We start from the raw sequence: 27,394 nt of genomic DNA on the forward strand, positions 1-27,394 counted from the left end.
GATGAGAGGTTTCCAACATGTGAGAAAACTGACGTCAATGCGACTCCGCTGCTCGCTAATCCATCTGTGTGTGTGTGTGTGTGTGTGTGTGTGTGTGTGTGTGAGAATGGTGAGAGTTTCACACAGTGGGTCTATCCCATTAGAGGTCAGTGTTTATCAGCGTCACATAAGGGAAATGAAAGAGTGTGACACAGATTTTTTTTTTCCTGCAGGATTAAGGTCTGGATGGCGACCAGGGCCGATCCAGGATACACATCCTTTCTTTAGCCCGGCTGATTTTCGACTGTGCATCTTGGCAGCTGTTAAGATCGGAGGATTTAGCGACAGATTAGATTAGAAATACAGAACGATTCAGCGAGATTCATCCAACCTGAACGCATCCACACGAGCTGCGTCAGACACCACGACAAACAAACAAACAAACACAAGGCCGAACGTTCGTCCAGGCCTTGGCTGGAGCCGACAGAGGAGATGTGAGGAATCCCGCGCAATGTGATCTTGTGTGTTTCTCAACAGCTCTGACCTATTTGCTTAGTAAAGTCACCCATCTAAATATAGGCATTGGATAGAGAGAGAGAGAAAGACGAAGAGGAGGAGAGGAGAGGAGAGAGGGAGAGGCAGAATTATCAAAGCACTTTCTGGTTGGGCTTAGTTTGATTTAAATCCACACACAAAAAAAAAGAGAGAAAGAGAGAGGAAAGAGGCGGAGAAGGAAGGAGACGAGGAGGAAATCAAGACAAAGGCATAAAAGAGCGTGGCGTAATTAGCTGAGACAGATCAAGCTGAGGAGGCAAAGCAAACAGAAAACGGTGGTCTGCCCGGTGTCACGTAACTATCTAACTGCAGCGCATTCCTCCTTTATTTTTCCTTTTTTCACCTGCACTCGCTCCAGACACTGAGCGTCACGTTATTTGCCATTTCTGCGGAGGCCATGTTGGGTCCGGCTGCATTTGGGACCAACAACACTTTGTCTGGTGTCCTCCGTCTCTACTTCCTCTTGCTCACTCGAGGTATCGATTCTGTTTCATGCATCGTGTTTAAACGTAAACACTCGACATTAAAAAAAAAATTCTCGTGCATGTTTGTGCATCGTCTATCAGTGTTGTTCCCTCCCAGGCTCCATGCTCGTCCACCTAAGCCAGTCCCAGTGCTCTAATTGGCTAACAGCAGACATTTTCTCTGCTCCGGGGAGCGTGGAGATTAGGAGGAGTGTGAGCTTTGAGCTGCCCGGCGCCTAAATGAGTCACGCTGCGGGTACAATGTATCTCAGAGGAATAGACTAAACACACACACACAAAACTGTCTGCTGTGCTGGATGCGACGTTTACCTGAAATACGTTTAGATCAGTGGTGTAGTCTAATTTTTTGTAGTGGGTATACTGCTTTTTAGGTGGGTAAACTGTACATACTTGTATCACATAGACCGGTGGTTCTCAAACTTTTTTATATCAAGGACCCTAAAATTGACACAAATTAGACCACGGACCTCCATTGGACAACATTTTGAAGCAAACACCAGAAATACACAAAAAATCAATGTATGTTTAAATTAGGCGTACATTTTTGAAAGATTATAAAGATATTTCTGGAAAAAAGTGGTACAATTTCTCCCAAAAAGTTGAAACATTTCTAGAAAATAGTGGTAAAATTCTCACAAAAAAATAAACAAAAAAGTTTTACATTTTTTAGAAGTGGTAAAACATTTTTCTTTAAAAAAAATCTGGAAATTTCTCAAAAAAAGTGGTAAAATATATTTAAAAAAAAAAGTCAAACAAACAAAAAAAAGTGGTAAAACTAAAAATAGTAGGCCTATATAGAAAGTGCGTTTTTTTTAATTGAGAAGAAACTGGTAAAATTACTCAAGAATTCTAGAAAAAGTGGTAAAATTTCAAAACAAAAAGAAAAGAAAAAAAAAATTAAAACAATAATTAAAAAAGTGAAAAAATTCTAGGAAAAAGTGGTAAAATTTCAAGAAAAAGTTGGGGACCCCCTTGAACCTTGTCAACCCTCCCACTTTGAGAACCACTAACATATACTTTAGTTAGATAGTTTTGTGGTACTGGGTATACTGAAATATTTATGCATTTTCAGTGGGTATACTGAGTATACCTGAGTATCACATACCACTGGTTTGGATGTTGCACGCTGATTCACTCCCATCAACCCCTCTCTGTACATCTGTGTGTGTGGTTGTTGTGGTATTGGAGGCCGGAGTGGCGCTGGCTCACCTGAGATCACCTGGCTGCTGCTGCTGCTGCTGCTGCTGCTGCTGCTGCTGCTGCTGCTGCTGCTGCTGACAGGTGTCCTGCCCCTCGCCGCTCGCATCAATAATAAATGTAGCCCGCGGCTAAACACCCAGTTACACCGTTAGCGATGCTCACGGCTGCCGGCGCCGGTGTGTGTCGCTCTGCTGAGGGCTGCAGGTGTGTGTGTGACAAGACAAAAACACTGCAGCTTCACCTGAGCAGCAAACATTCAGCTTCGTCGACCACCAGACACACAGACGGATTAATGAAGCACCAGCGCTGACATCAGCAGACGCCACTGAAACACTGTCACACACTTTTAAAGCTTCCTGACATCTTCCTAAGACAGTATTTCTATGAAGTGATTATGTCCGGATTTCACAGAAGTAACCAGTAATGCTCTGTAACGAGAATATGAAGCAGCTTCTTGATTCAAGACTTTCACAAAACATCACATTTTCAATTCTAACTCAATATTGAATTTCATTCCAAAAAAAAAGAAAAAGTAATTCGGCCTATTTTACATTTTTATGAGGAAACTAGTTTGTTCAAATTTTCACTGAGCAGAATCTTATCAAGTATTACTGTTTTGGCAATAAGTGTTGTGCTTGTTCACTGAAGCTTGAAAAGTACTTATTTTATTTTTCTGATTCCTTATCTGCCTGTGGAGTCGAAGAGTAAAAACACAAACAGCGCCACCGTGTTGTTGTGGTGGAAGGTGGAACTGCAGCTTGAATGACAGAACTAAAGCCCCGCCCCTTTTTACATTCAACAGAAAATCTGCATGTTCTTGCAATGCACATAAGTCAGAGTATAAACTAGCTTTGTATTGATCTGGAGATCTACTGGGAAGTCCTGGCAGATCAACAGGTTGGTGACCCCAACTCGAAACCATTATATAAAACTGGGTGTTAGTCAATTGATCAATCAATCAATTAACCAGCAAGTCATTTATTAAGCAAAACTGAAAAATATTTGCTCTCATATGTGAGGATTTACTGACTTCAGTCAAGTTAAAGGTCCAATATTGTCTTAATGAGTAATTGTATTGATCTCTAATCCAACACACTCTCTCTCTCTGGTTCAGTTGCCTCTCTCGCTCACATCAGCTGATTCCCTGTAGCTTCTGTTGCCCTGCACGAAAACCGAAGGGAAATAAATGTGTGTAAACCTGACATTCATCTTCTCTGCAGTATAAGTCACCACAAGGACTCTCCATCCACCGTCCAGCGGCTTCACAACTCATAGTCCTGTGATTAAAAGCTGCGTCTCAATTTAGAGGCCGCGTCCTCCGAAAGCTGCGTTCAAAGACACAACGAGGCCGTCGTTTTTTTTGTTTGTTTTTTTACAAATGGCAAATCCTCTACTGTTTTAAACCAGTCTTGTGTTTCTGTTCAGAGGTCATGAACTCTAAATGTTTCAACCCCCTGACCGGGGTCACAGCTCGTATCTTAGTGGAACATACGGATGCTAAATTGGGAGAGAAAAAGCAGCTTTGGTATTGTATTGATCTGTATCAATCGATACTGTGAGTTTAAGCTTTGAGAATTGTTAGAGGAGAAGCAGAAGAAGCGATAGATAGATCCCTGGTTGCACTGCCATGCATTCAAAATGAAAACCTGCAGAGCTGCTGCCAGTTTGGAGGCTGCGGTCAATAACGCTGTATGTTTTTATATGGGGGGGGAAACACAAACACACACACAGTGCAGAGCCTTGGCGATACGGGCACAGAGAATTGCTCGTGCACATCACATTACATAAAGCAGCTGTTCCTGCTCCATTTCTGTTGGTTTTCATAAATATTGCAGAGGAAGTGGAGGAGCCGTGGACGCCGCGTGCTGACGGACACGCGGCGTCTCTTGGCGGAGCGGCTGTGGCTTGGCAGAGGGAGCAGGTCACATATCAGCGGGCCGTAACGCGCTCTCTTCTGGCATCAAACATACATTAGAAATGAAGCAGCGTGCACTGACTCGAACAATATGTCCGCGCCGGCCCGCGTAAACTCGAACGGACAGGTGAGACGCCGCTAGAGGTCTCTCGGCATAAAGCGAGGCGTCGGCGCTGTCGAGAGCTCATTTCTCTCAAGCAGACCCCGGGGAGAGGGGGAGTGGATGGAGGAGATGTGAAGACAGGGTCACTTCTCTGCTGTCCTTGTTTCTCTGTCAGTGAGCTTCAACTCCCCGAACGTGAGCTGAACCTCTAATGCCGCCAGACCGACCGCCAGACTCTGCTGCTGCTGTTTTTGTGAAGAGGTGCAGAGAAGTCAAACAGCCAGGAGGCGCTTTACTGATCATATAGTCCAGACTGTTCAAAGAGAAACCTCTCAACAATAAAAAAAAAAAGAGAGCTCGACTTCAAATGCACACCAGAAATATCCATTTCACCCACGCGGCTAACTATTCTCCGTTAAAGACGTACTGTACTGTATGTGTATTGTTAGAGAATCTGCTCCGGCTTGAGAAGGAAAGTATTTACAAGTGAGAATATCAACCAGAAGTGCTATACGAGCTGTAATCCCATTAATCAGCATAATTGGCCTCGTAATTGGCTCTCATCACGTCCCCACAGATGCCATCACTCAAGCTTCAACGTTATTGTCAGACGTCTCAAACTCCCACTCCCTGCACAGATGAAACAGGTTTGGTCTAATCTCTGCCGTTATCTGCCGCACACACATACACACATACACACACACACTGCAAATCACACACACAGGTTGGCAGTTTATCTGAATGTAATTTGAATCCAATGTATGTGTACATATATAAATATATAAACGCCGCGGATGAAAACCAAATCCTTTCAAATCCTTCGTCTAATCTGTTTAGATATCAGGATTTGTTTATGACTGAAGTTATAAATAACTTAACTACTGACTCAGATGTGTGGTCGTCTGTGTGTGTGTGTGTGTGTTAATGTGTGTGTGTGTTGGCAGAGCTGCAGCAGTTTAAAGTGTAAATAAAACAGCGTGATACATATGAGTAGCATAAGTCCTGTCAAAACAGCACTTAACTTTTATCCACCTCTGAACCAACAGTGCACATCCAGACGAGAGCTGAGCTTCAGTTTTGCTTTGATGGGACGATGAACCGCTTCATATTCTAAATGAAGCCTAAATAACTGAGTTAAATGGATATTGGATTGTCTTTAAAAGTGTCTAAAATACTTTTTTCCCTGCTACTTCACCTCAAATAACCAGAGTTATCGCTTTAACCTGCTTAATAGGCTTATGAAACTACAAACTTTAAAAAGTAAAAGTACAAAAAACTTTCATATGAAGTGGTTTCAGACTAAAATGAAAAATGAGCTGAATCCAAACTTAAAAACACTTTTCTAGCCTTGGAAAACCAGTTCCATCTGAGAGGCAAAGACAAAAAACTCAGCGAAACACAGACCACTCAACTGTGTTACGTCAACTTCTCAAAAACAGAAAATCGCTTTTATTTTGAAACAGAAACGCAGACTCACAACATCACTTGTCACTGTGGTTTTATCTGAAGGTTTTGTACAGAAAATAAAAACCAAAGAGATGCAGAAGGTTTGATTTCTTTGTTTTTAAGCTTCTAAATCAATCAAGCTCTCGAACCCGACGCTGGCTTTCCACGTCACACACTCTCTTGTGCTCTGCATTAAAAAAAAAAAAACACCTTATGACTTTGATGCACATTTGTGTGTGTGTGTGCGTCTGTGGCTGAGTGTATTGTTCTGTTTGTCTGGGGATGTGTGCAGCTCGTGTCAAACAAAAGGAAACACGCGCCTGCTCTTTGTTGATCAGTACAACAATCTAACCTTGAGCAACCAAAGCATCTTCCTGTGCGTCCCAACACACTGTAAAACAAAGCAAACACAAGTGAGGAGGAGGAGGAGGAGAAAGGAGGAGGAGGAAGAAATGAAGGAAGGAGGGAGGGGAGGTAAAGGAGAGCTGAGCCGAATAACTGCTGTGCATTTTTCTTTTTTTTCTTCTTGGGTAAACTGATAGGTGGGAGCAGAAAATGAGAAAAGAGCCTCAAGTTTTCTGTGGCGGGAGAAAGTGCTGTTTATCAGAACAACCATGAATAAAAATGACACTGCAAAATATCACGCATATGTGTGTGTGTGTGTGCAGGAATCACACAAAGTGCTGGCATGCATTTTGTGGAACTGGGTGATAACATGAAAATTCAACAACTGCTCTTTCTTATTTATTTATTTATTTATTCTTTAAGTTGTACAGTGGGGTAGATTGTGGGGCAATGCAGGATCAGAGAGAAGCAGAGAGAAACAAGATAAACAAAAGCGCCACTGAGAGATAATTTGCCGTTCACACAGCGAGAGGAGCTGATCTGTCGGCTTTTCACTGCTCGTTTTGTTGTTCGGCGTCCAATTCACTGCATCGTATAACCATCAAATAACTATGAGATATTTGAGGTCTTGAACGTTGCGTTAGTGAACGGCGAGCGCTTGGATTCACTGGCGGCAACGCACATGGGACGGTTGCCAGGTGGAAAAAAACACATAGAACTAATCAGATGGTTTTGTTTCTGCAACGATTAAATCTTGAGTGAGGGAGGAGCTGAAACGCTGCAGAGGTGTCAAGGACTGAAATGTAACGCACACTTGAACACATCATGCGCAGCGGGAAACTTCTGCTGCAATCAAAACAACAGCAAGTGGAGGTGTTTGATGTCATGAAGTGGTGTAGGAGCAGGATCTTTCAGGTTCTCCAAAACAAACAGACCAGGACATCAGGACAGAGGCTGGAGCTGAGGCTGCTGCTCAACTCTGTCTCTATTGTTTTTCTTGATCATTTTTTAATCCAGATGTTGAGGAGGAGTTTTACAGGAGCTGAGGTGTGAATCAGCACAAACACTGAATAATTCAGCTTCTCAGAAGGCACGGGATGTTCTGGAGCGACTGGGACTTTGTTTTTCACTGATAACTTAAAGGAGACATATTATGCCCCATTTCCACAAATTAAAATAGTTCCCAGGTGTCTTAAAGACATGTCTGTGACATGCTTTGGTCAAAATGCCCCAAGGATCAAACATCACAGCTCTTTTCATCCGCTCGAAACAGCCCTGTTCAGAACGGCTGGTTTCAGTGCCTGTCCCTTTAAATGCAAATGAACCACTGCTTGCCCCGCCCCTTCTACTGGTACCAGGTAGGGGTGGGATTATGCAAATTTGAAAGCTAGTTACATCACTGGAAGACAACCGAGGGAACAGCTCATAAAACCACGTGGATTTCAACCTTGGGAGTCTGAAAATTACAGATTATTTTGTCAATTCTCACATTTTGGGGGTCGAAAGGTAAGACAAACAAACAAATATATGTTAAAGAGCCTTCAAAAAAATGATATTTCCATAATACGTCCCCTTTAAAGGAGAACTATTGAAGTCTGGTCGCTTTTTCACTGTTTTGGTAGTTTTTTTCCTCTATGGAGCTCCCCCTACAGTTTCGGAGTGCATATTTTCACTGTGGTAAAAAAAAAAAAACGTCTACCGAGGTGGGTAACGTTAACAAGAGATTACGGATTGCAGGGTGTGTTTGTGTCGTAGTAGTACCGTCCATGTTTCCCACGAGAGGAGATCTGGGACACCAGGATGGAGGCGTTGATCTTGTTAGGTTGGTTTTCAGCCAAGAGACGCTCGGTGGACGGCAGAGAGCCTCCATTCTCACTGGAACAATGACTCCCAAGCTGTTTAATTAAGGTAAAAATTCCATTTAAGATCCAGACGTTCGATGACTGAAGAAAACCACTGAGGTATAAACAGTGTGTTATTAAAATGTGGTTTAAATAAAGGAGGATATGATTAACGGGCAACCAAATGAAACATGGTTTTAAAAATGGACACTATCACACTCTTCCTATTTTTCTTCTCTTTTTTAATGTGCAAATCATCTACAACTTGTTGGCCTCCACTGAGCTTCCCACAGTCTCTTGGGTCAAGCTCCTACAGCCTCAGGTCCGACACTTCCCACAGTGCAACTGCATTAGAGCAGAGATTATACCAGTGGTATCAGTTGGATCAGTTTCATCAGACATCAATAAAGGTCGTCGAGTCACAGAAGAAATTATACAGTGAGCAGTTCTCAGTGCACAAGGTTGAGTAGCTCTCAGAGTGATGAATACATTCACTGTGACATGCTCAAATGGCCCCTTCAACCTAAAGATGACAACTTAGTTTAAAAAAAAGAAGGTCATTCAGTCATTTCAGTCACTGCCTATTTTAGCTGTTCAGCATGACGAACAAATATGAACACTCAAGCATGAAAGAGCTACAGGCTTTTTAATTAGACTAAGGTATGTAAAAAAAAAAGAAGAAAAAAAGAAATGATCAAAAACACCCGCGTGTGTTTCAACCAGAATCACTTTTTGCACTCGTTTTCATTTCTACTCTAAAGAGCTCTTCAACATCTGAAGCTACATCCAGCCTCTTTTTCAAGAGTGTTTTCTCATCAAACGGATCACAAGTGAATATATGAAGCCCATCTGTTCTCCCTCCAAAGACGTCGTCTACAAAATCAGAGAGTCTACAAAACCCCCGCCGCAATATGTGTGTAATGAAGAAATCAAAATGGCAGCGACTTCACAGCACGGTTTTTTGGGAGTCTTGAACTTGGACAGAAGAAGTCGACCTGCTTCAACTTTCACTTCAAATCAATTCAGCCTGTTTGTCATAATACTGTTTGAAGATGAGATCAAAACAAAACAGGATGTAGTAGATAGATAAAGACAAATAAAAAAGAGCTGAATATGAAATAAGAAGAGTGACAGTCATCAAACACTGAGCCAAACCGATGTGCAGACATTTCTGGGTTGAGAGGGTTTGACCACGACTTTTGCTGCATTGCACCATGTGCTTTAGAATAAAAGAGACCAGCATCTCACATATGGGACCTGCTGGATTAAATTTTTTACAGCCTGTGGGTTTCTTATGAAACACCTTGAAAAACTGAACCACTGTGTCACTCGAGACCCGAGCGCCAACATCAAATAAGCTTCGGCGAGTTCCAATCTGTCCAGTTTCGTTGTGTGGCGTCGCAGTTTCCTGAAGTTCATCCACTTCCTGGTGTAATATCATTACCTTTTTCAATTGAATACTTGTAGTGTAAAGCTTATTTGATCGTAGCAAATAATGATACAGACAATCAGACGTCTCCCTCATTTAGCAGGTCACAGTTTGAGATAGCGGCCTCGGCACATCCAATTCCCCGTCCCACTGATGTGGCAAAGATGGAATATTTCATTAGGAGCTTGGATAAACAGAATCAGGGCTGTGATATGTCTGTGTGAGCGTGTCGGCTGAGCAGACTAAGCAGTTGTCTTGCCATTATCTAAAGCCACAGAGAGCGGCGGCTACACAGATTGGACCTCTGATTGCACAGACCTCCCAGACTAAATTAATGGTTGTATATCACGGGGACATGATGGACAAAATCGGAGCCCCGAGCCGCGGGATATTTTTCAACTTTCTAGCAATATCTCCCCGACAGCCCTCTGGGCATCATTCACGGTCAGCCTGGGTGACTGAACACCTTACCGCTGGACACTGTGTCCCAGCCCATTTGCTCAGACTTGATGGAAAAAACACAGGAGGGGAAGGATAAAGAAAAGAACAAATATTATCTTCAAAAAAAAAAAAAGAATGAACAGAAATGGCTGGTGAGCATGGGAGCAAAGTTCTGTGAGAAACCAGCAATGAAAGAGAATGATCTTTCACCTTATGCTTCAAACACTGAGGTCTGATTCATGAACACAAAAATAAGCTCTGAATTCACTTTAGCGAAAATCCTGTGATGTCTTCTCCCTTGAACTCTGCCGCGTCTTGTTCCTCTAAGTCTCAATCCCGTCCCCTGACTTAGCTTTAGCATCCGAGAGGAGCCAATTACTCATACAGCCCCAGTAATTAACATGAGGGATGGTGAAGCCTAATGCCGCTAAGACTGGAGAACAGTGACAGTGAGACGGTCTCTAATGAGACAGATCCCAGGGATTCTCTCCTCTCGCGTTCCTGGCCCTCGCCGACTGCTCCGGTCTCTGCGATGGATGGTGCTAATGGCTACAATGGAAACTGTGTCATTTTAAAGCCCATTGTGCAACAGTGGGGAGGGCAGGTGGGAAGCAGTGAAGGAACTGTGCAAATGTATCAGGGGAATTTCCATGGAGCCGAGTGTTTAAATTGAGTGGTTAAAAAAAGAGGAAAAAAATAGGGTAAAAATATCTCAGAACAAACCGAGCCATGTTTTTATTATGTCAACATACAGAAGACACAAAAACAACATACTCTGTTGCTATAGTAACAATAAGACCAACTGTGGTCAACAAACGCCAACTAGGAGAGCTGCACTTCCTCAAATGGCCACCAGAGGCTGACTCCAAAAGTGAGTCATACGCCATATGACCCATTATGGCCCATTGCCATAATCCCAATAGTTTTAGGAGTAGGTTTCCTTTAATTGTCTGTGCAAGCTGTTTTTAGAACGGCAGAGCAGAGCCGCGAGCTGCTAAGAGCTACGCTACGGAGGCTAATGGGATTTCTTGGTTTCCATTTTGGCAATGGGCCAATTTGCCAAAATGTTGAACTATCCCTTTAAAATGTCCAACTTTACAGCAGAATTTACCAAATTTAAAGCCTGGTATACCTAGTGCGGTTAGCTTACACTGAAACCTCAGCTCCAGACATACCCCTCCTCTTTGTCCATTTTTGGACTGGCCATGGGCCAAGATGGCGGCGGTGCAGCAGCCCACTCTGAGCTTCAAAACCGCTCCTTAGAAACTTCTAGGTGACTTCACAGAGGTTTCATCCATCTTTATTTAATAAATATATATCCAACACAGTGGGTTTTCAATAACAGTTCTTCAACACGAAGGAAGGACGGTGCCACAATTCACAATATGTATACACCTTCAGCAGACAAAGAGGAACAAAAGCATTTATCAGCCGCACCAACAAAACAGTCTTAATGCTCAGTCTGCTTTTAGCTCTGTGTACTCTCCTTCAACTCCTGAGGGAGAAATCTGGCTCTTTAGCAGCAAAATGCTTCACTGTGTTCACCAGGAAGGTGCTAACTCTGTCAGCTCTCTGTTCAGTGCTAGACAGATTGTGTACAGTTGAAATGAGTGTAACCGAACCAAAAACATCAAATCTGTGGGCTGCTAAACCAAAACAACAAGCTGAAACAACTAAAACGCTGGGGGATACAGAGTCTGGTGAGTTAGATATTAAAACATAAAAACATAGATTGCTGGTATAGAAATATAGATTAGAGCAGCTTGAAGGCATTTACATCTGCACTAATCAAATCTCAGTCTTTGTGACCTTTTGTGTTTAAGAATCAAACCGCTAACAGACAACAGAGTGAGCTGTTTACCTGACTCCACAGACTGATGAATAACCAAGAATTGTTAATCAGGTTATGCTTCCTCTGATCATGACCTTGATATGAGGGAGATAACATAATTAGGATGTTTACATGACAGTTGCTGTAATCAGAGTACTCCTTTCCTCCAGTCATAATCAAATTATTAGACTGCATGTACATGTGGATAAACCGTTATCCTGGCTCTGTGTTTGTGTCTGTGTGTGTGTGAGGGTCCGGCTGCGTTTAGAAAGGGAGTGATCTGGCCTGGGGTCAGCCTTTTGTCTACAAAGGCTCTGGTCATATTACGGCTGTGGGTCGGTGTGTCTCCGAGCTGCTCTGTGGACCAAATCAAGCGCACCTCTCCGTCCTCGGCCCACAGGCAGTGACCTGAGCCACCGGTCGGCGGTCACACGGGTTAACGGACACCTAAAATGCCACTCAAGGTCAAACTTCTACCAGCGTGCGGTTGATATTGTTTTCACCTTGTGAGTCTGTGTGTTGTCATGAACACACAATATAGCAGGTACGAGCACAGAGGAGGTTTCTTTTTTTAAATGGGCTTTTGGTAGTTTTTCACATGTTTGTTTGCGCATTTGAGCCTTCAAAACCATGAGGAAAGGAGGGGATGTATTCAGAGCACAGGGAAATACAAATGACAAGTGATGATGCACACAAAGCATGAAGTGAGCATACAGTCAACACCAGGCACAACAACAACAGTAGGCTACAACAACTTAGCAACAGATAAACCTGTCAGGATTTGACTTTGAGTTTCAGAGGGTTTTCTTTTCTTTTTATGTGTGTATGAATTTTGCATTTTCCAGAAAAACAAGAGAAAAACTGAGAAGTCTGTTGAACTGGATACATAAGTTAGCATGTCCTGCTAACTAGCTTTGTGTCAGTAGACATAACTGAGCACTTCTTACTGCCTTCAAAGCCAACTGGCACATCACTGACAACCAACTTCATAAGTTTGTTATATAAAAAAAAAAGGGCTAATGACTAGCATCTCTCCATTTTATATTGAAAACACTGTGTGGAAACTGGAGCTCTGATGCTACGCTATCAGCGTTTCAGGCTAACCTTAGCATCTCTGTCGCTCTAAAAGAAGCCGAGATAGCATTAGTCAAAAACAGTTTGAAAATATAAAGCAGCCAAACAAGGTTATGGGGTTTGAGTGGTATTAGTTTACCTTTTTGCACAATAGCTATAAAAGAGTTTAAAGAGTTTAAAATTCAAGTTAAAAAGACAACTCAGAGAGCTAATGTTAATACTGGCTAGCAACAGTAGCCGTTTTATATAAGTAGGAAAATTTGAGATAACGTGAATCAATAAAAGAGCACATTGTTTCAAAAAGTTTCAATTATCATTCTTGTCAGATTCAGACATGAACAACACAAAAAAACCACATGCTGTCTGCGGAAGCCATTTTCTTTGTTTCTTTCTTCATTTGTTTCTCATTTGTAGTGCGTTTACGTGGTTCCTGCTCAGTGCTACAACTCATCTCTCCTCCACTTCAGGGCAGAATAAATGAGCTTCCACAGCCTCTTCTATGCACAGTGTTGCCAACTTGGCGACTTTGTCGCTAAATCTGGCGACTTTCCAAACCCTCTTGGTGACTTTTTTTGTCAAAAGCGACTAGCGACAAATCTAGCGACTTTTTCCCGTGATATTACAAACGTTTCTGGACCTGAAATCACGTTATCACAGCTGTTTTCAACGAGCAGCGGCGCTGCCGCGGGCACTCACAGGTATTCAGCCTACACACAGTAGTGTCACGGAGCTGCCTCCGCTGCATTCAGAGACGCACTGCTCCACGCCACAGACATACAGACATAAAGAGCGCCGCTGGCCGCTGCCCCCCCCCCCGCTGAGATAACGACGTCATTTAGCGACTTTTAGCGACTTTTACGACAGCCAATAGCGACTTTGCTTACTGAGGAGTTGGCAACACTGTCTATGCATTTCATATTCCTCAGAGCCGTCAGCAGCAGCAGCAGCAGCAGCAACACGTCCTGCGCACACTCCTGCAGCCGTTCACTGATAAACACCCTAAATTCTAATCTCTGCTGTGTCATTGTTTAAAAACAAGGAGGTGAAAACTGTTTTTGTAAAACTTAAGGCCGGGGTTAAAGTGATGTCCCAAGGTTTGCAGTTCCATTTACTTCTGCAGAGATAAGGCCAATACTCTCTCTCAGCCTGGTGGTAAACTGCGGTTTATGGAGTGCACTCCTCTGCCGCCGCTGTCCTGCCAAATGGATAGCGAGCGTTTAAGGAGGAGGAGATAGCGCCAGGACGACGGCGCGGAAGTGCACGGTGGGGACTCTTTGGATTTGTAATGCTGGGATTTAAAAACACCAGGCTGTGGGAACATCTAATGAAAGGGATTTCTCTACCTGCTGCTTTGATGAGGTTTTTTTTTTTTTTTTTTTTCGACAGGTGGGCAGAAAGGATGGAGGTAATAACTGCAGTCGAGACGAGGAGGTTCAAAAAGGGTCCAGCGAGGTTTCCGACTGTGTGAAGTCCCACGATGCATTTGTTGTGATGACATATCTTTTCTTTCTAAATATGAGACGATGGTGTGAAACATTGCAGCTCAGGTGTGAGGATTAAGGGTTTCACAGTAACATCGACTGAATAACACCTTTTATCCATTATGCACAGCTCAATATGTGATTTGTGGGACACGCTGCTGCGCCACACCACCAGACGATGTCCCAGAGAAATGTCCCACCTCCGATTGACCGAGCTGAATTTTGCCTCTTTGTGCTCAGGGCTCTGTGGTGACAGCACCGTGTGAAGAGACATACTTAGACTCACTCCTCGTGGACACAATTAAACGAGCCGACGTCCTTTTTTTTCTCTCTCTCTCTTTTTAACCCTCTTCTCCACCCACTTTTTGATTATCTCCAGTTTCCAACTTTAAAGGGATAGTTCAACATTTTGGCAAATTACCCCATTGCCATAATCCCTATAGTCTTAGCAGTAGGTTCGTTACCTTTAATTGTCGGTGCAAGCTATTTTTAGAACGGCAGAGCAGAGCCGCGAGCTGCTCAGAGCTACGCTACGGAGGCTCATGGGATTTCTTGGTTTCCCTCATCAAACTCATCAAATACACAATCCAACAACTCCAAAACGCTCAGATGGACAAGTTGTGAGCTGCACATTCACCACACTATGAGATAATAACGTAACATTACGAGACAGAGTCGTTTTATTCATGCAAAATAGCTGATGCGCGTTGCCTTCAGGGAAAGTTTTTCAGCAAGCAGTCTCAGTATTTACCTCTAAAACAACCACAAGAGCGTTTTGGAGTTGTTGGATTGTGTATTTGATGAATTTCATGAGGGAAACCAAGAAATCCCATTAGCCTCCGTAGCGTAGCTCTGAGCAGCTCGTGGCTCTGCTCCGCCGTTCTAAAAATAGCTTACACCGACAATTAAAGGTAACAAACCTACTGCTAAGACTATAGGGATTATGGCAATGGGCCAATTAGCCAAAATGTTGAACTATCCCTTTAAGGCGCTGTCATCTTCCATCACCAGCACCTCACACATGTATTCCTGGAAAATCCAGCGGGCTGCCACACGTCAGAGCTTAAATCGTTAAATTAATTGTTTAATAAATTTTAAACAATATATGAGTCTAGAAATTTCAGATTTGGCAGCTCAGAGTGTGGAAATTGGTTCCATGTTGAGTTCAGGTGCCGTAAAGGCTTTTAAATCAGTGTATTTGTATTATTACATAAAGGCAGAGCTCAGAGATTTCCTCCTCCGTCTCTTAGATCATTAGATCGAAGACGACGCAGGAAGCTCACGCTGAGGCGGACCACCTGATGGATTTGTCTGTATGACACTATTACTGCACTGACAAGGTTATACTGTAGGACAGCTGGAGTTTCAGTGTGTGTGTGTGTGTGTGTGTGTGAGTGGAGGGGCGGGGGTGGGTGAGGGTCTTTGGGGGTGACGAGGGCCAATTAGGAAACAAATCCCACACCTCGCCCCCCGTCACGTCGGCGGACCGCATCTGTCGCCGAGCGTCGAGCATCGTGTCACGCTCACCACCCTGCACATCCACATCTGTGTCCCGCCTTGTCAGTCAAAACCCCCCGATCAACCACAACCTCCCCCCATCACCATCACCATCACCCCCCAACACCCTCCCCCCTCCTTCTCCTTCTCCTTCCCCATCCTCCGTTGCACAAACGGCGACAGACACACAGGATATTGCCTGTCACAGTAACGTATATCTAAGAAAAGTCAGGGTACATATGGAGGCTTTGTTTCTGCGGAAAATTTATTTTTTTGTGAGTTTGCCGTGGGTTCAAGTCCCATTTCCACTGGGTGCCAGGGCCATTGTTTCCAGACTCTGGTGAGCTGGCGTCTTTACTTCGCAGAAAAGCAGAGAAATAAAAAGGTGGAGAGCAATCGTAAGAGTCAGAAGAGGAAGGAGGAAGAAGGAAGGAGGAAGGAGGAAGCGGGCTGAGAGTTTAAGAGGAGTCGAGGCTTTGACGCAGACGGGGAGTGGAAACTGTTGCCATGGAAACCCCACCCTGCCTCGAAACGAGTCACTGAGTAAGTGAGAGGAAGGAGAGAGAGAGCGAGCGGAGAGAGAAGGCATGGAGCGATGAGGGAAAGTGAGTTTCTGACCAAAAAAAAGGTGTTCGTCTGATCGGCCTCGGTGAGGGAGGAGAAACGTAAAGAGACAAATTAAACACACGAGCAACGCAAACACACACGGCTGCTGCTGCTCCTGTGATGCACCATCACCTCCACCACCATGGGTCCCAGCTCAGAGCTCCGCGGTGAGGCCCATCCTCTGTCCAGGTCACAGAGATGCTACATTATGAATGAGGAGCCAATGGGGAACTGTTAAAGTCTTTTTTATTACCCTGATTATTGCCGTCATCCATCAGACATCAGGCTGTTAAACATAAACTCAGACAGGTGACAAAGTAAGGGAAGAGAGAAGGGCCATTTACAGAGACCTGTTTGTTTTTTTGTACTTTTAGATGTGCAGCAAATTGAATACATTTACATACCGAGTCAAACGCCTTGTTTGTGATAAAAAATTCACACACTGGTGCACAAATATAAAAAGAAAGCAGATTCCAGTGAGATACAGATGATAATGAACGGAGGAGGTGGCGATAAGGGAAGAGCAGCGGAGCAGCAGGACAGAAAGAGGCAGAGGGACACGTTCATATTTCCTGCCATGCTTTAAAACTCAAGACGATCAAACCAGTGACTGTGGATAGACAGATGGACACGCCGTCTCTCTCTCTCTCATTAGTAAACACCATCAGTATCGCGCGCAGTTGCCCAAGCCATTAACACAAACTCAATGCCCCTATGGGCATCAAACTCCCCCATTAACTCACAGTCTACACAGCTACTTCCTGCTATTAAGGCATATGTTGTTTGTGCTTGCATGTAAAGGCTAAAACACACAAAATGCGCACGGGCAGAAGTGTAAAAGGGGGGCGAGCGGCAAGTTTACGAAGCAGTAAAACAGACACGCACTTGCGCACTTTAAAGACAGATGTGGGAACACGACAATCACACCCTCCATAACCCTTAAGTGTCCATTTGTGGATGTTCACGGGGATGTGCTGTTTAAGAGTCCCTCCTCTGTTGTCAAACCACCTCCTCCCTCTTCACGTGGAGGCCAAGCTATTACCAGTGGAGCCAGCAGTCCCACCAAGTATAATGGCGCAGGGTTAATGGTAACCATCAGGGTGGGATGTTATCTACCGAGAGGAGACCAAAATGTTTTTGTCCTCTTGTTGTAGCAAACCTGACACAGGGGTAGAGTAATGAAACGTATACAGACTCCATTTATTTAACCAAACACCAACAGTTAAAGGGCAGTAATGTGAGTTAAGTGTCTGCTCACCGTCCTTTCTCTTCTGTCAATGAATGACATCACATCAGTGACCTACTCTCTCAAAAAGATGGAGTAAACTCCCTGGATTCAGCTAATTTTGCTCAGTTTCCAGATAATAACCCATTATAATATTATAATAAACCTGAAGGTTACACAGTCTACTCTTACCAATCTGTAGGGCGACACTAAAGCAACATCCCTGATCGACACAACCAGCCTTCAGCTGACTATGGCTGGGTTCAGACGACACAATTTTTTTTTTTTTTTGTCAGATTAAACAATCACATTGGCGTTAATTCTTGCCCTATTTTGGTCAGTAGACTGACAACACTATCACCTCAACCAATCATCGATCACGACCGATCAGGACCCTGCGCAAGTTTGTAAGTCATTGGGGAGGCATCACAACAAATTGTCAATCATGGCGACTGTAGCTCTGTGTGTGATGCTAGCGGTCTTTAGCTCAGACACAGAAAAGAAAAGGAAGTAAAAACGATTGGTTCGACCCGTTCCTGGGTCTGGTGAAGAGGACAGTATGGACTATTCTTCAGAGAGAACATGAGGTACCTTAACAAATGTGTTCACCTCAAAACCATTTACTTACATTGAGCACATGAAGCGAGCTAACGTAGCTTCACTGTGTGTAAACAATGCGTCAGAGCGCTCTGTCATCCTATTGGTCAACATCAAGGTTCACGTCGTAGGAGGTGTCATGTGTGTGATGTGATGTCAGAGCAGGTGAAGAGTGTAGAGCATCCTAGACACAAAATCGTTAGTTGTCACACTACAAGTCCGTTTGTCATTCCTGGCGTTCATAATCGGGCCCGACACTGGAAATTTGTTGGCCACAATGACTCGACAAAATCATGTGAAAATCAGCCTGAAATCGTGTACAGTAGTCTGATCCTGCCTCAACCTCCTCTCTTTTCTCAAACCTTTAGGGAGTGGAGTGTGTTGATGTTATGAATAGAAACTAAAGTGCAAGTGCTGCTTCATCAAGCATCATTGTATGTATTAAAGTCAGTATGATTGGTTAAAGTCAAAGCTTGTGTCTAAAATCACTTCACTGTTGACTCACTGGATAATAAAAGGTCAATAGTATATTTGAGTTCTTTTCAGCCAGAGGGTTGAATCATTGCAAAGCAAGAAAAAAGAAAAAACACATTTCTGCTAAATAACTGTTCCGATTTTTCCTTTAATGTCTTTTTTCCCTGTGAAGTTTGAGGCATCTCCAAAATCTGTCCTGCAGAAATCTTTCACGACACTGTGCAGTCCATAAATTTCACAACCACATAAAAAGGACAGAAAGTAAATATGGTGCAGTCGGTGGGTGAAGGCGAGCCGGTCGCAGTCACACACGGCTGCAGTCATTACAAACAGTCTTGTCATTTAGATGTAAAAGGGGGACGGGGCTGAGAAAGAAGCTGAGAGGACGTGAGGGGAAGTGACGGAGCGTCTCTTCACCTTCTCACCTGAGGTTGACCTCCTGGTCGTCAGCTCTATTATTCAGAGCCGCTCGAAGACGAGAGGAGGCCGCGCTCGCTCATCGCTAAGTGCTTTACTGTGTCCACGGAGCTAAAAGCTAAAAACGGCTGAGAACTACAGGAGCGACAGTGTGAGTGAAGAGAAGAGTGGCTGAGAAAGTAAACAACAAGAAAGAAACAGATGTAAAAAACAAAACAAAAAAAAAAACATTAAAGACTCTGTGGCTTTTGGAAAATTAGTCACATAATCCTGATGACCTTCATATGATATATTTAACAAGATGCTGCCTATATTTATATTTGATTCAGTATTTGAAGGACAAATGTGAAGCTTTTTTTTTTCTTTTTCCTAATCTTTCAGTCGATGTTTCCAACCTTCAAGTTATTTACTCTAAATGTTTGAGTTTATACTAAATGCATGCCAGCTAAGTCAAATGCTTGAAAATTTGTTCAAATATTTAAAAATGTTTTTTGAAATATTTTCCCTGCTCGGCTCTGCAGTGTACACAGCTGTAAAAACGAGCATGCATCTGAAACTGTGTGAAAGTCAGGTTATTAGAAGAAAAAAAAACGCTGTATATTTAATTGCCCTGTTTTCCAGTTCAATTTTCCCTTAAATAATTCAGCCGTTCTCGGTCATGTGTAGCCCACTTAGGCGTCACGACTAGTCTACACACACACTTACCCCCTTTTTCCTCCGCTCTCCATCTCCCACATCAAATCTATGTGGATTACCAGACGATAGGCCTGATTTCACATGGGCTCAGGCTATTAATGCTCTGACCTTGGATTTCAACCAGGCAATTTGTCTAAGAGCTGGCACAGCCTTAGCTGCCCCGGCCGACTCCGTCCAAAACCCCCACGATTGGCATGAGTGGCAGTAACTCTCCGCCGCTGTCGGCCCGTCAGCCTCCATCCCTGAGAAAAATGTCTTTTCTTTACCACTCAAGGGTTATGTTTAAATTGCTGTGATGAACTACTTCAGATCTATCACTTATAATTCTCTTTTCTCTCTCGCCCCCTTGGTCTCCCTTTAGATTTATCACTTATCATAGATCAGACTGAAAATGTAGCTCTCAGCTCCTCAACTGTAGATAAGAGTTTTCCCCCGGTTCTTCTCCTCCCTTGGTCCGGTGTCAAAGACTCACTTTACACCTGGTGTTAAAACTTTATCTGGATCTGGATATATTTCCTGAACACTAACAGATCTGAGTCATTGGGCCTTCTAAGTTGGGTTGGTTGGATGGATTTCTATTTGTTGAGGAGGTGATAATTGTTGATAATGGAGATTTACGAACCAAACCAAGACCATGTCTAGAAGTGGTCCAGCCAATTTGACCCTATCACAAGTTCACAACATGTTTCAACTGCAGGAACTTTGCCCAGGAACATTTTTAGGAACTATGTGGAGGAACCAGGGTCTAAATATAGATCTGGGGAAACAAATCTACCCCCAAAAAACTCTCCAGTCAGAGCATAGTAGTTTCCAAAGGATCAGGAACTTGGGGGGTGTGGTCTGGAGTGCTGAATTTCCGATTGGTCACCACCTACTGGACTGGGTAGTGCATTTATCTTAAAGGGATACTTCACCCAAAATGGATAATTCACCAATTTTCCAATCAAAACGCTTTTGGAGTTCCAGGGGGGGTCCGGCTGGCAACGGATTTTCATATAATGGTGATGGATAGAGCTCACTCTTGAATTGTCCAAAACACACACTACCTCCATACTGCTCATCTGTACTGACCCAAGTGTCCTGAAGCCGCCACATGAAAAAGTAACTCCGAAAGTTCTCCAAACCCTTCCTTGGCAATGGCGGTGAGTAGAAAATTGGTGAATTATCAAATTTGGTTGAAGGATCCCTTTAACTGGTTTTCCATATGTTATTAGCCCTATTTGCATCATCTTCCTGGGACTTTAGGTTGCAGTAGAAACCCAGAAAACATGTATGTAGACCTTGCATTTAACCTTATCTAGATTAGATAGCTGGAAGCTGCAAGGTATAAATTGGGTTTAATTGTCTCAACAACTTAGGAGCCCTAAGGCCTTCTTCTTCTACTTGAAGAACTGTGAAGATGATGGGTACAAGTTGTCGCAAAGGAGTCAAGACGATCAATAAAGAAAGTCTTGAAAAACATGGAAGCTGTAAACACCTCAAGGTTTGTGTTTGTCCTTTGTTTAATAATCATTACAAAAATACATGATAGGCCTCCTATAGGTTCCCAGGTCACTGGAAAGTTCCATCTCCATAGTAAAGGCCTTCACGTAGACCCTGGTTCCTGCAGTCTAGAAAGACAGAACCTCTTGAGTCAATTTGTCTGTTTATTTGCTTGTCAGTGTCTCAATGCATCCGTCAGCGCATCGAGGTATCACGGTATCCAATCAGCGTTACGCCGGCACTTCCATCAAACCATCAGCTGTCATCGTACCAAAAGGTTGCCGTACGTCACTTCTCATAATTTTTGTCGTTTGACCTTTTCGGTGGAGCAGGACGGTCTCTCGTGATCTAGACCCCCGGTTTCCAAGAGAGTTGTGGTTTAAAATGCCAGCACACTTATATCACACAAACAGACAGACACCGATAGGAAAGCAAATGTAGAGCTGAACAAAGACAACACTCCAACAAATGGATATGTGTACACCCCATATTATCCATCCATCCATCCATCCATCCATCCATCCATCACTCCATCCAGATATGAAAAGCCCAGCTCAGTCATGACTAAGCCTCTCTCTCTCAGCAGCACTGAGGCCCATTGTTGGAGCTTCATTAATGCACCAGTTAACCTTCCCTTACCTCCCTTTCTCTCTCTCTGCAACAGTTTATCTGCAGTCCATTTACTTATGTGGTTATCATAGCCCGTGTCCTATCATCAACCCCCCCCCTCACCCCTCACCATCCAAACCTCTCCCCCGCCCCGACCATTTCCTTTTGTGCTTTTCTCCCTCTATTTGTTCACCCATTTGTTCTCACTCCTTACTGTTCACCTCTTTCTCTATCTCCAATACCTCAGCGGCACCGACTCTGTGAGTGGTTATCAGAGAAAATTACGCCTCTGTCGCAAACAAATACTTGGATGGCGAAGTGGCTCCGGTGAAATCGGCGCTGCCTGCTCCTCCTGAACCAGGAGAATGCACCTCCATTAAGGATTCAGGGCAGAGTTAGCCAGCAGACAGCTGGGCCTGAAGGCACGGTGAGGGCGAACACACACTTTACACAGATAACAGCTTGTACACACACAAAGAAGACACCTTTTAATATCGCTATTGACTGATGGGCAATGAGCATATATTCAGCAAACAAATGGCAAACAGGAGTCAGAAGAATATGGATCAAACATCAGTACGTCTAAGCTCATTTAAGCACTGCAGGCTTAATAAGACCGATAAAGGCCACACACATACACACATATAACCCAGGCAAGCATTGAGTTAGAAATGATCTCCAGAACTAAAGAACCACCAAGTATCAAGAGTTCAGCGCTCTCCAAAGTCTGTGATTGTCTACACAACACTTGCTAACCTGTGTACTCTTGTGGAGCAGCTAATGCAGCTAATTAGAGACGGAGAGCTGCAGTCAACGCTTCATTCTGAAAGAGCTGAACTTCCAGACAGGTCCGATTGCACCCAAACCAACACTGCAGCAGCTAATCAATTACAGCCACAGACGGATCATTGGGGGGTTTGGGACTGAGGCCAAGAGGAAAAAGGAGGAGGAGGAGGAGGAGGAGGAGGAGGGGGGAGCGGGGATCTAAGTACACAGTGTTTCCAGGAGGGAAGTTTAGCATATTCAGTACAAACTGTCCATATTGACCCCCTCTCACACACACATACACACACATACAGCACTGCAGCTCAGGTAGCATCTTCTACCTGGCAGCCAGGTTTACTCTGTGTCCAGTGGGTGACGGATCAAAGTTCATTTAGTCGCTCGCTGTGGAGCTGTGTGGTCATTAGCAGATGTGCACAGCTGCTGTGGAAATTCAGAGCGTCTGATTGGCTCGAATAGTTCATGAGTGATCCAAGTTGGAATAAATGTGATGTGATTTTTTTTCTACTGCATTTATAAATATGCAAAACATGTGAGCACATCCAAGTTCACTCAACTCAACTTGACGGCTGAAAACATCTCTATAACCCTGATGATGTCACAGTGATGTCACCAGGGTCACACAGCCAACACACAGTCTTGGCTTTAGAGGAATGTGGGTATTTATGAATGAAATGAGTGATTTGCACTATGGGAAATGTACAGTAGGATCTGTCTTTGCCTGTGCTGACATGATCATATTTGGGCATCTGCTGTTTCTGCCCTTTATTCTATTGCCCCACAGAGCAATAATTCATCCTACAAAGGAGATGTCACAGAGTAAACCTGCAGCTGACAGCATAAAAAAACCCCCACGATAAACACCTCACTAAAGGAGGTGAACGTGGATGTTAAAAGGAGGAGGGGGGAACTCACAGGGGACGGTGCGGAGGTAGAGGTTGTCCCGGATGATCTGCTGCAGCTCGTGGTCCACCGAGCCTTTCTGGAAGCGCAGGTTGAGGTAGTGGCGCAGGTCCTTGTCTATCACGCCCCCTGGAGGAACAGGAGGGACAGCAATCAGAACCATCAAATCAATCACTCTGACAGGCCGAGCTGCTGCGGAGGTGAAGGGAAACAGGTTGGAGGACGGAAAAGAACCAGAATATTGGGGGGAAAATGGGGACAACAAGCTGGAATTACCCAGAAGACACTGCTGCTGTTGTTTTCTGTGTAATTTCCAAACTTCTAAGAGCAAGCGGTGGAGGCGACAAACGACCCAGAAACCACTGGGAAACACACGGCGACAAACCATTTGAATTTGCTAAAACAAAACAAACACAAACACAAATGGCTGACGCTAATGAACGCACCGCGGCCTCTCTCTCTCTCTCTCTGCGCCACGGCATCTGTCAAGTGCAGCCATGGATTGGTGGAGGTGTTAATTGGGAGCCGTGGCCAAACACGTGTGGAGAAAACGGCTACACATAAATCAGCCCCCCACCCCTCCTCCTCCTCTCCTCTCCTCTCCACCCTCACCTGAACACTCCCTCTCTCCCTCCCTCCATCTCTAGTCTCTCCCAGTTGCATGAGTGGACTTCCACTTTGAACCATCGGTCTCGCTGCCTCAGCAAGAAAGAAGATATGATGGGGGGAGTGGGAGTGGGGGGGGGTAATAGAGAAGAAGTGATAGAGGTAGCGACAGAGAAGAGATGGAAGGCAAGGGCAAATCCCATGGGGGAGTAGAGAGGGGAGAGCAAAGCAAAGCTAAAATAAGCATCAGCTCTTCACTTCACCCCCCACCCCTTAACAACAAATACTCCATCTATCTACTCTGCCACACACTAATATAATCACATTTCAAATGGAGGGAGGACAGCACAGGTTGGTGGGAGGAGGAGGAGGAGGAGGAGGAAGAAGAGGGGGGGGGCAGCTCTACTTGACGTTACTTAAGGGATTCCTCATGATGCCGAGTCGACCGACGCACTCCTCATCCGTGTTGCTCCTCAGTGTGGAGGTGAAGGAGCGGAGGAGAGACATCGGTCTAACCTTCAACATCCTCTTTAAAAGCAGCAACTTGGACCAACGCCACAAACCATTTAGCCCCCCCCCCTCAACCCCCCAAACCCTCCCTACTCCTCTCCATCCTCATTCCTCCTCTCCTTCTTCTCCTTTTCCCCCCTTCTCTGTCTCTCTCTCTGTGATCCAGTGGCAGTGACACACATGATGCGTTCTAGAGCACACAACACACATGACACACACGGACGCGGACGCAGCGAAAACACTCAACACACACACACATAGATAGAGTGAGAGAGAGACAGGAGGTGAGGGATGTTAATGAGCGGCACATCAATTCATGGATAACCCAGTTTGGAAGTTTGTCTGTCGATTTGGTGTGTAGAGAGAGAGGAGAGGAGAGGAGAGGAGGAGGAGGGGGGGTCTTCCATTCAGCACATCCTGCAGGTCGACACACACTCTACACACACACACATACACAAACACACACCAACATGCACTAATCTGTCAGAGCCCAACTAATTCACGTTTCCATCATGCAAACCTGCATCTCTCGGAGCGTCTGTGTCTCCGTCAGAGACGCCGAGCAGCAGCAGCAGCCGGTTCAAACATTTGCATGAGAAAAGAAGCCGAGCCGATGAACGTGCATGCTGAAAAGGTGAGCGGACTCACAATCACACACTACACACAACAGTACACAACACTACACATATTAACACACTTAAATGGCACCTCTTGTGCGGACAGTGGTTGTGCAGCCAGTGGAGTGTCAGTCCTCTTTCCACAGGTTTTGTGATGCAAATAAATCTCCGCTGGAGGAAATCTTGCGCCGGATCTTTTTTTTTTTTTTTTCCCCACACACATACACAACACATGCACACACACACATACACACACACACACACCACCAGCAGCAGCAGCAGCACACACACACAGAAGAGTACTGTCCTGTCCCTCAGGTTCCCAACTCTGCAGCCAAACGCAGCCGCTGCCAGGAGGCACCAACACCGGGAGCCGGATCACCTCCTCCCCCTGCGCTCCACACGGTGGGAGAGATGAAACAGGAGAGAGCGCGCGGAGGGATGAGTGGCACCGAGGCAGAGAGACAGAGAGAGAGAGAGAGAGAGAGAGGGAAAGGAGGAGGAGGAGGAGGAGAAGTGTGTGTGTGCAAGAGGGAGAGAGAGAGAGAGTGTGATGCTGTGAGTGAGGGAGAGCGACCGTGGATGCGCGGCTCCAGCGGTAGCGGTGGTGTTGGGGACCGATCGCTCTGATGAGATCCCGGCTCCTTCACTGATCCCTCTGGATTCTGGTGTCCTACGACGCCCCCTGTCTGCTGCACGCCGCGCTGCAGCTGCTGCACTCGCCTCTGTCACATTAACCCTCCTGTCGTCCTGCTGGGTCAAACTGACCCAATCTGTTCCCTTCCTCCTTCCTTCCTTTCTCCCTTCCTTCTTTCCACAATCCTTTTTCCCTCCCTTTCTTCCTTCCTTCCTTTCACAATCCTTTTTCCTTCCTTCCTTCCTTTTTCCCTTCCTTCTTTCCACAATCCTTTTTCCTTCCTTCCTTCCTTCCTTCCTTCCTTCCTTCCTTCCTTCCTTCCTTCCTTCCTTAATCCTTTTTCCCTTCCTTCCTTCCACAATCATCTTTCCCTTCCTTCCTTCCTTCCTTCCACAATCCTTTTTCCCTTCCTTCCTTCCTCCCTCTTTTGATCAAATTGACTCAATCTGTTCCCTTCCTCCATCCTTCCTTCCTTCCTTCCACAATCCTTTTTCCTTTCCTTCCTTCCTTCCGTCCTTCCTTCCACAATCCTTTTCCCCTTCATTCCTTCCTTCCACAATCCTTTTCCCCTTCATTCATTCCTTCCTTCCTTCCTTCCTTCCTTCCTTCCTTTTTCCCTTCCTTCCTTCCTTCCTTCCTTCCTTCCTTCCTCTTTTGATCAAATTGACCTGATTTGTTCCCTCCATCTTTCCTTCCTTTTTCCCTTCTTCCTTCCTTGAATGAATCTGTTCCTTCCCCTCATCTTTCTTTCCTTCTTTCCACAATCTTTTTCCCTCCCTCCCTCCCTCCCTTCCTTTTCGCCCCAATCTGTTTCCTCCCTCCAACTATCTTTCCTTCCTTTTTCCCTCCCATCTTTCCCTTTTTCCATCCTTCCTTCCTTCCTTCCTTCCTTTCATATTTCTTTCCTAGACCCAGGAGTAAAACAGGAGGGTTAAAAGCCATCCCCTGACACACACACAGACACACACACACACCCTCCGGCTTGTTGCATCCTCATGACCCCGGCTCTGCCCCCTTCTCCCACCATCAGCGACCACATGGTGAAACTCAGACACCTCTCCCGCTAATGAGGTTGTTGATGCATCAGCTCACACAACCTTCCCATTCATCTCCTCCTCTGTTCCTCCAAAAAATAATAATATCTATTATTCTATATTTATGAGATCATGTTTACATGTCAACGCTCACAAACTCAGCTTGACATCACATCAACGGCTGCTGCGTCTAACAATTATGGATAAAACTCATCCTCTGACATTTACATGTTAGGTCACATATCTAATTTATGCGTAATAATAATAATATATATTCTAGGGGTTTTTCTTTTCGATGTTAATTGGCTGCTTCAGTCAAAATGTCAGAGAGCAGCGAGAAAAAGACAGGTATTAAAAAAAAGGCCTAAAGCTGCATCTTGTTCTGAGCGACCTGTGGTTCAAAAAGCCTCTGAATATATGGATCCGGTTTTTAATGATTAAACAGAGGAAAGGAGACGGATTTTATACTCAGAAGGACTGGGACTGCCCCTGACAGGTCGTTATTCATCTAAACATGGGGCAAAATTGGTAACTGAGTTTTTAAACATTAAAGATAAAAGCATCTGGAGCTTGAGA

General features: G+C 44.6%; 1 protein-coding gene across 12 annotated transcripts in view; it reads right to left on the reverse strand.

The window, feature by feature from the left end:
• Nucleotides 1–27,394, reverse strand: part of magi2a (membrane associated guanylate kinase, WW and PDZ domain containing 2a) — a 263,837-nt gene that overhangs the window by 166,800 nt on the left and 69,643 nt on the right. For 11 of the 12 annotated variants that reach the window (XM_085769103.1, XM_085769108.1, XM_085769100.1 and 8 more), the window contains exon 2: nucleotides 23,427–23,543. In XM_085769103.1, the coding sequence (XP_085625229.1) occupies nucleotides 23,427–23,543 (117 nt within the window). Of the gene's footprint in view, nucleotides 1–23,426; nucleotides 23,544–25,238; nucleotides 25,612–27,394 lie in introns of those variants that run through there. The other variant, XM_085769106.1, reaches the window with a different exon arrangement.

The sequence above is a fragment of the Trachurus japonicus genome, chromosome 23 (genome assembly GCF_045865225.1).
Source record: "Trachurus japonicus isolate A0001 chromosome 23, Traja_1.0".
NCBI lineage: Eukaryota > Metazoa > Chordata > Actinopteri > Carangiformes > Carangidae > Trachurus > Trachurus japonicus.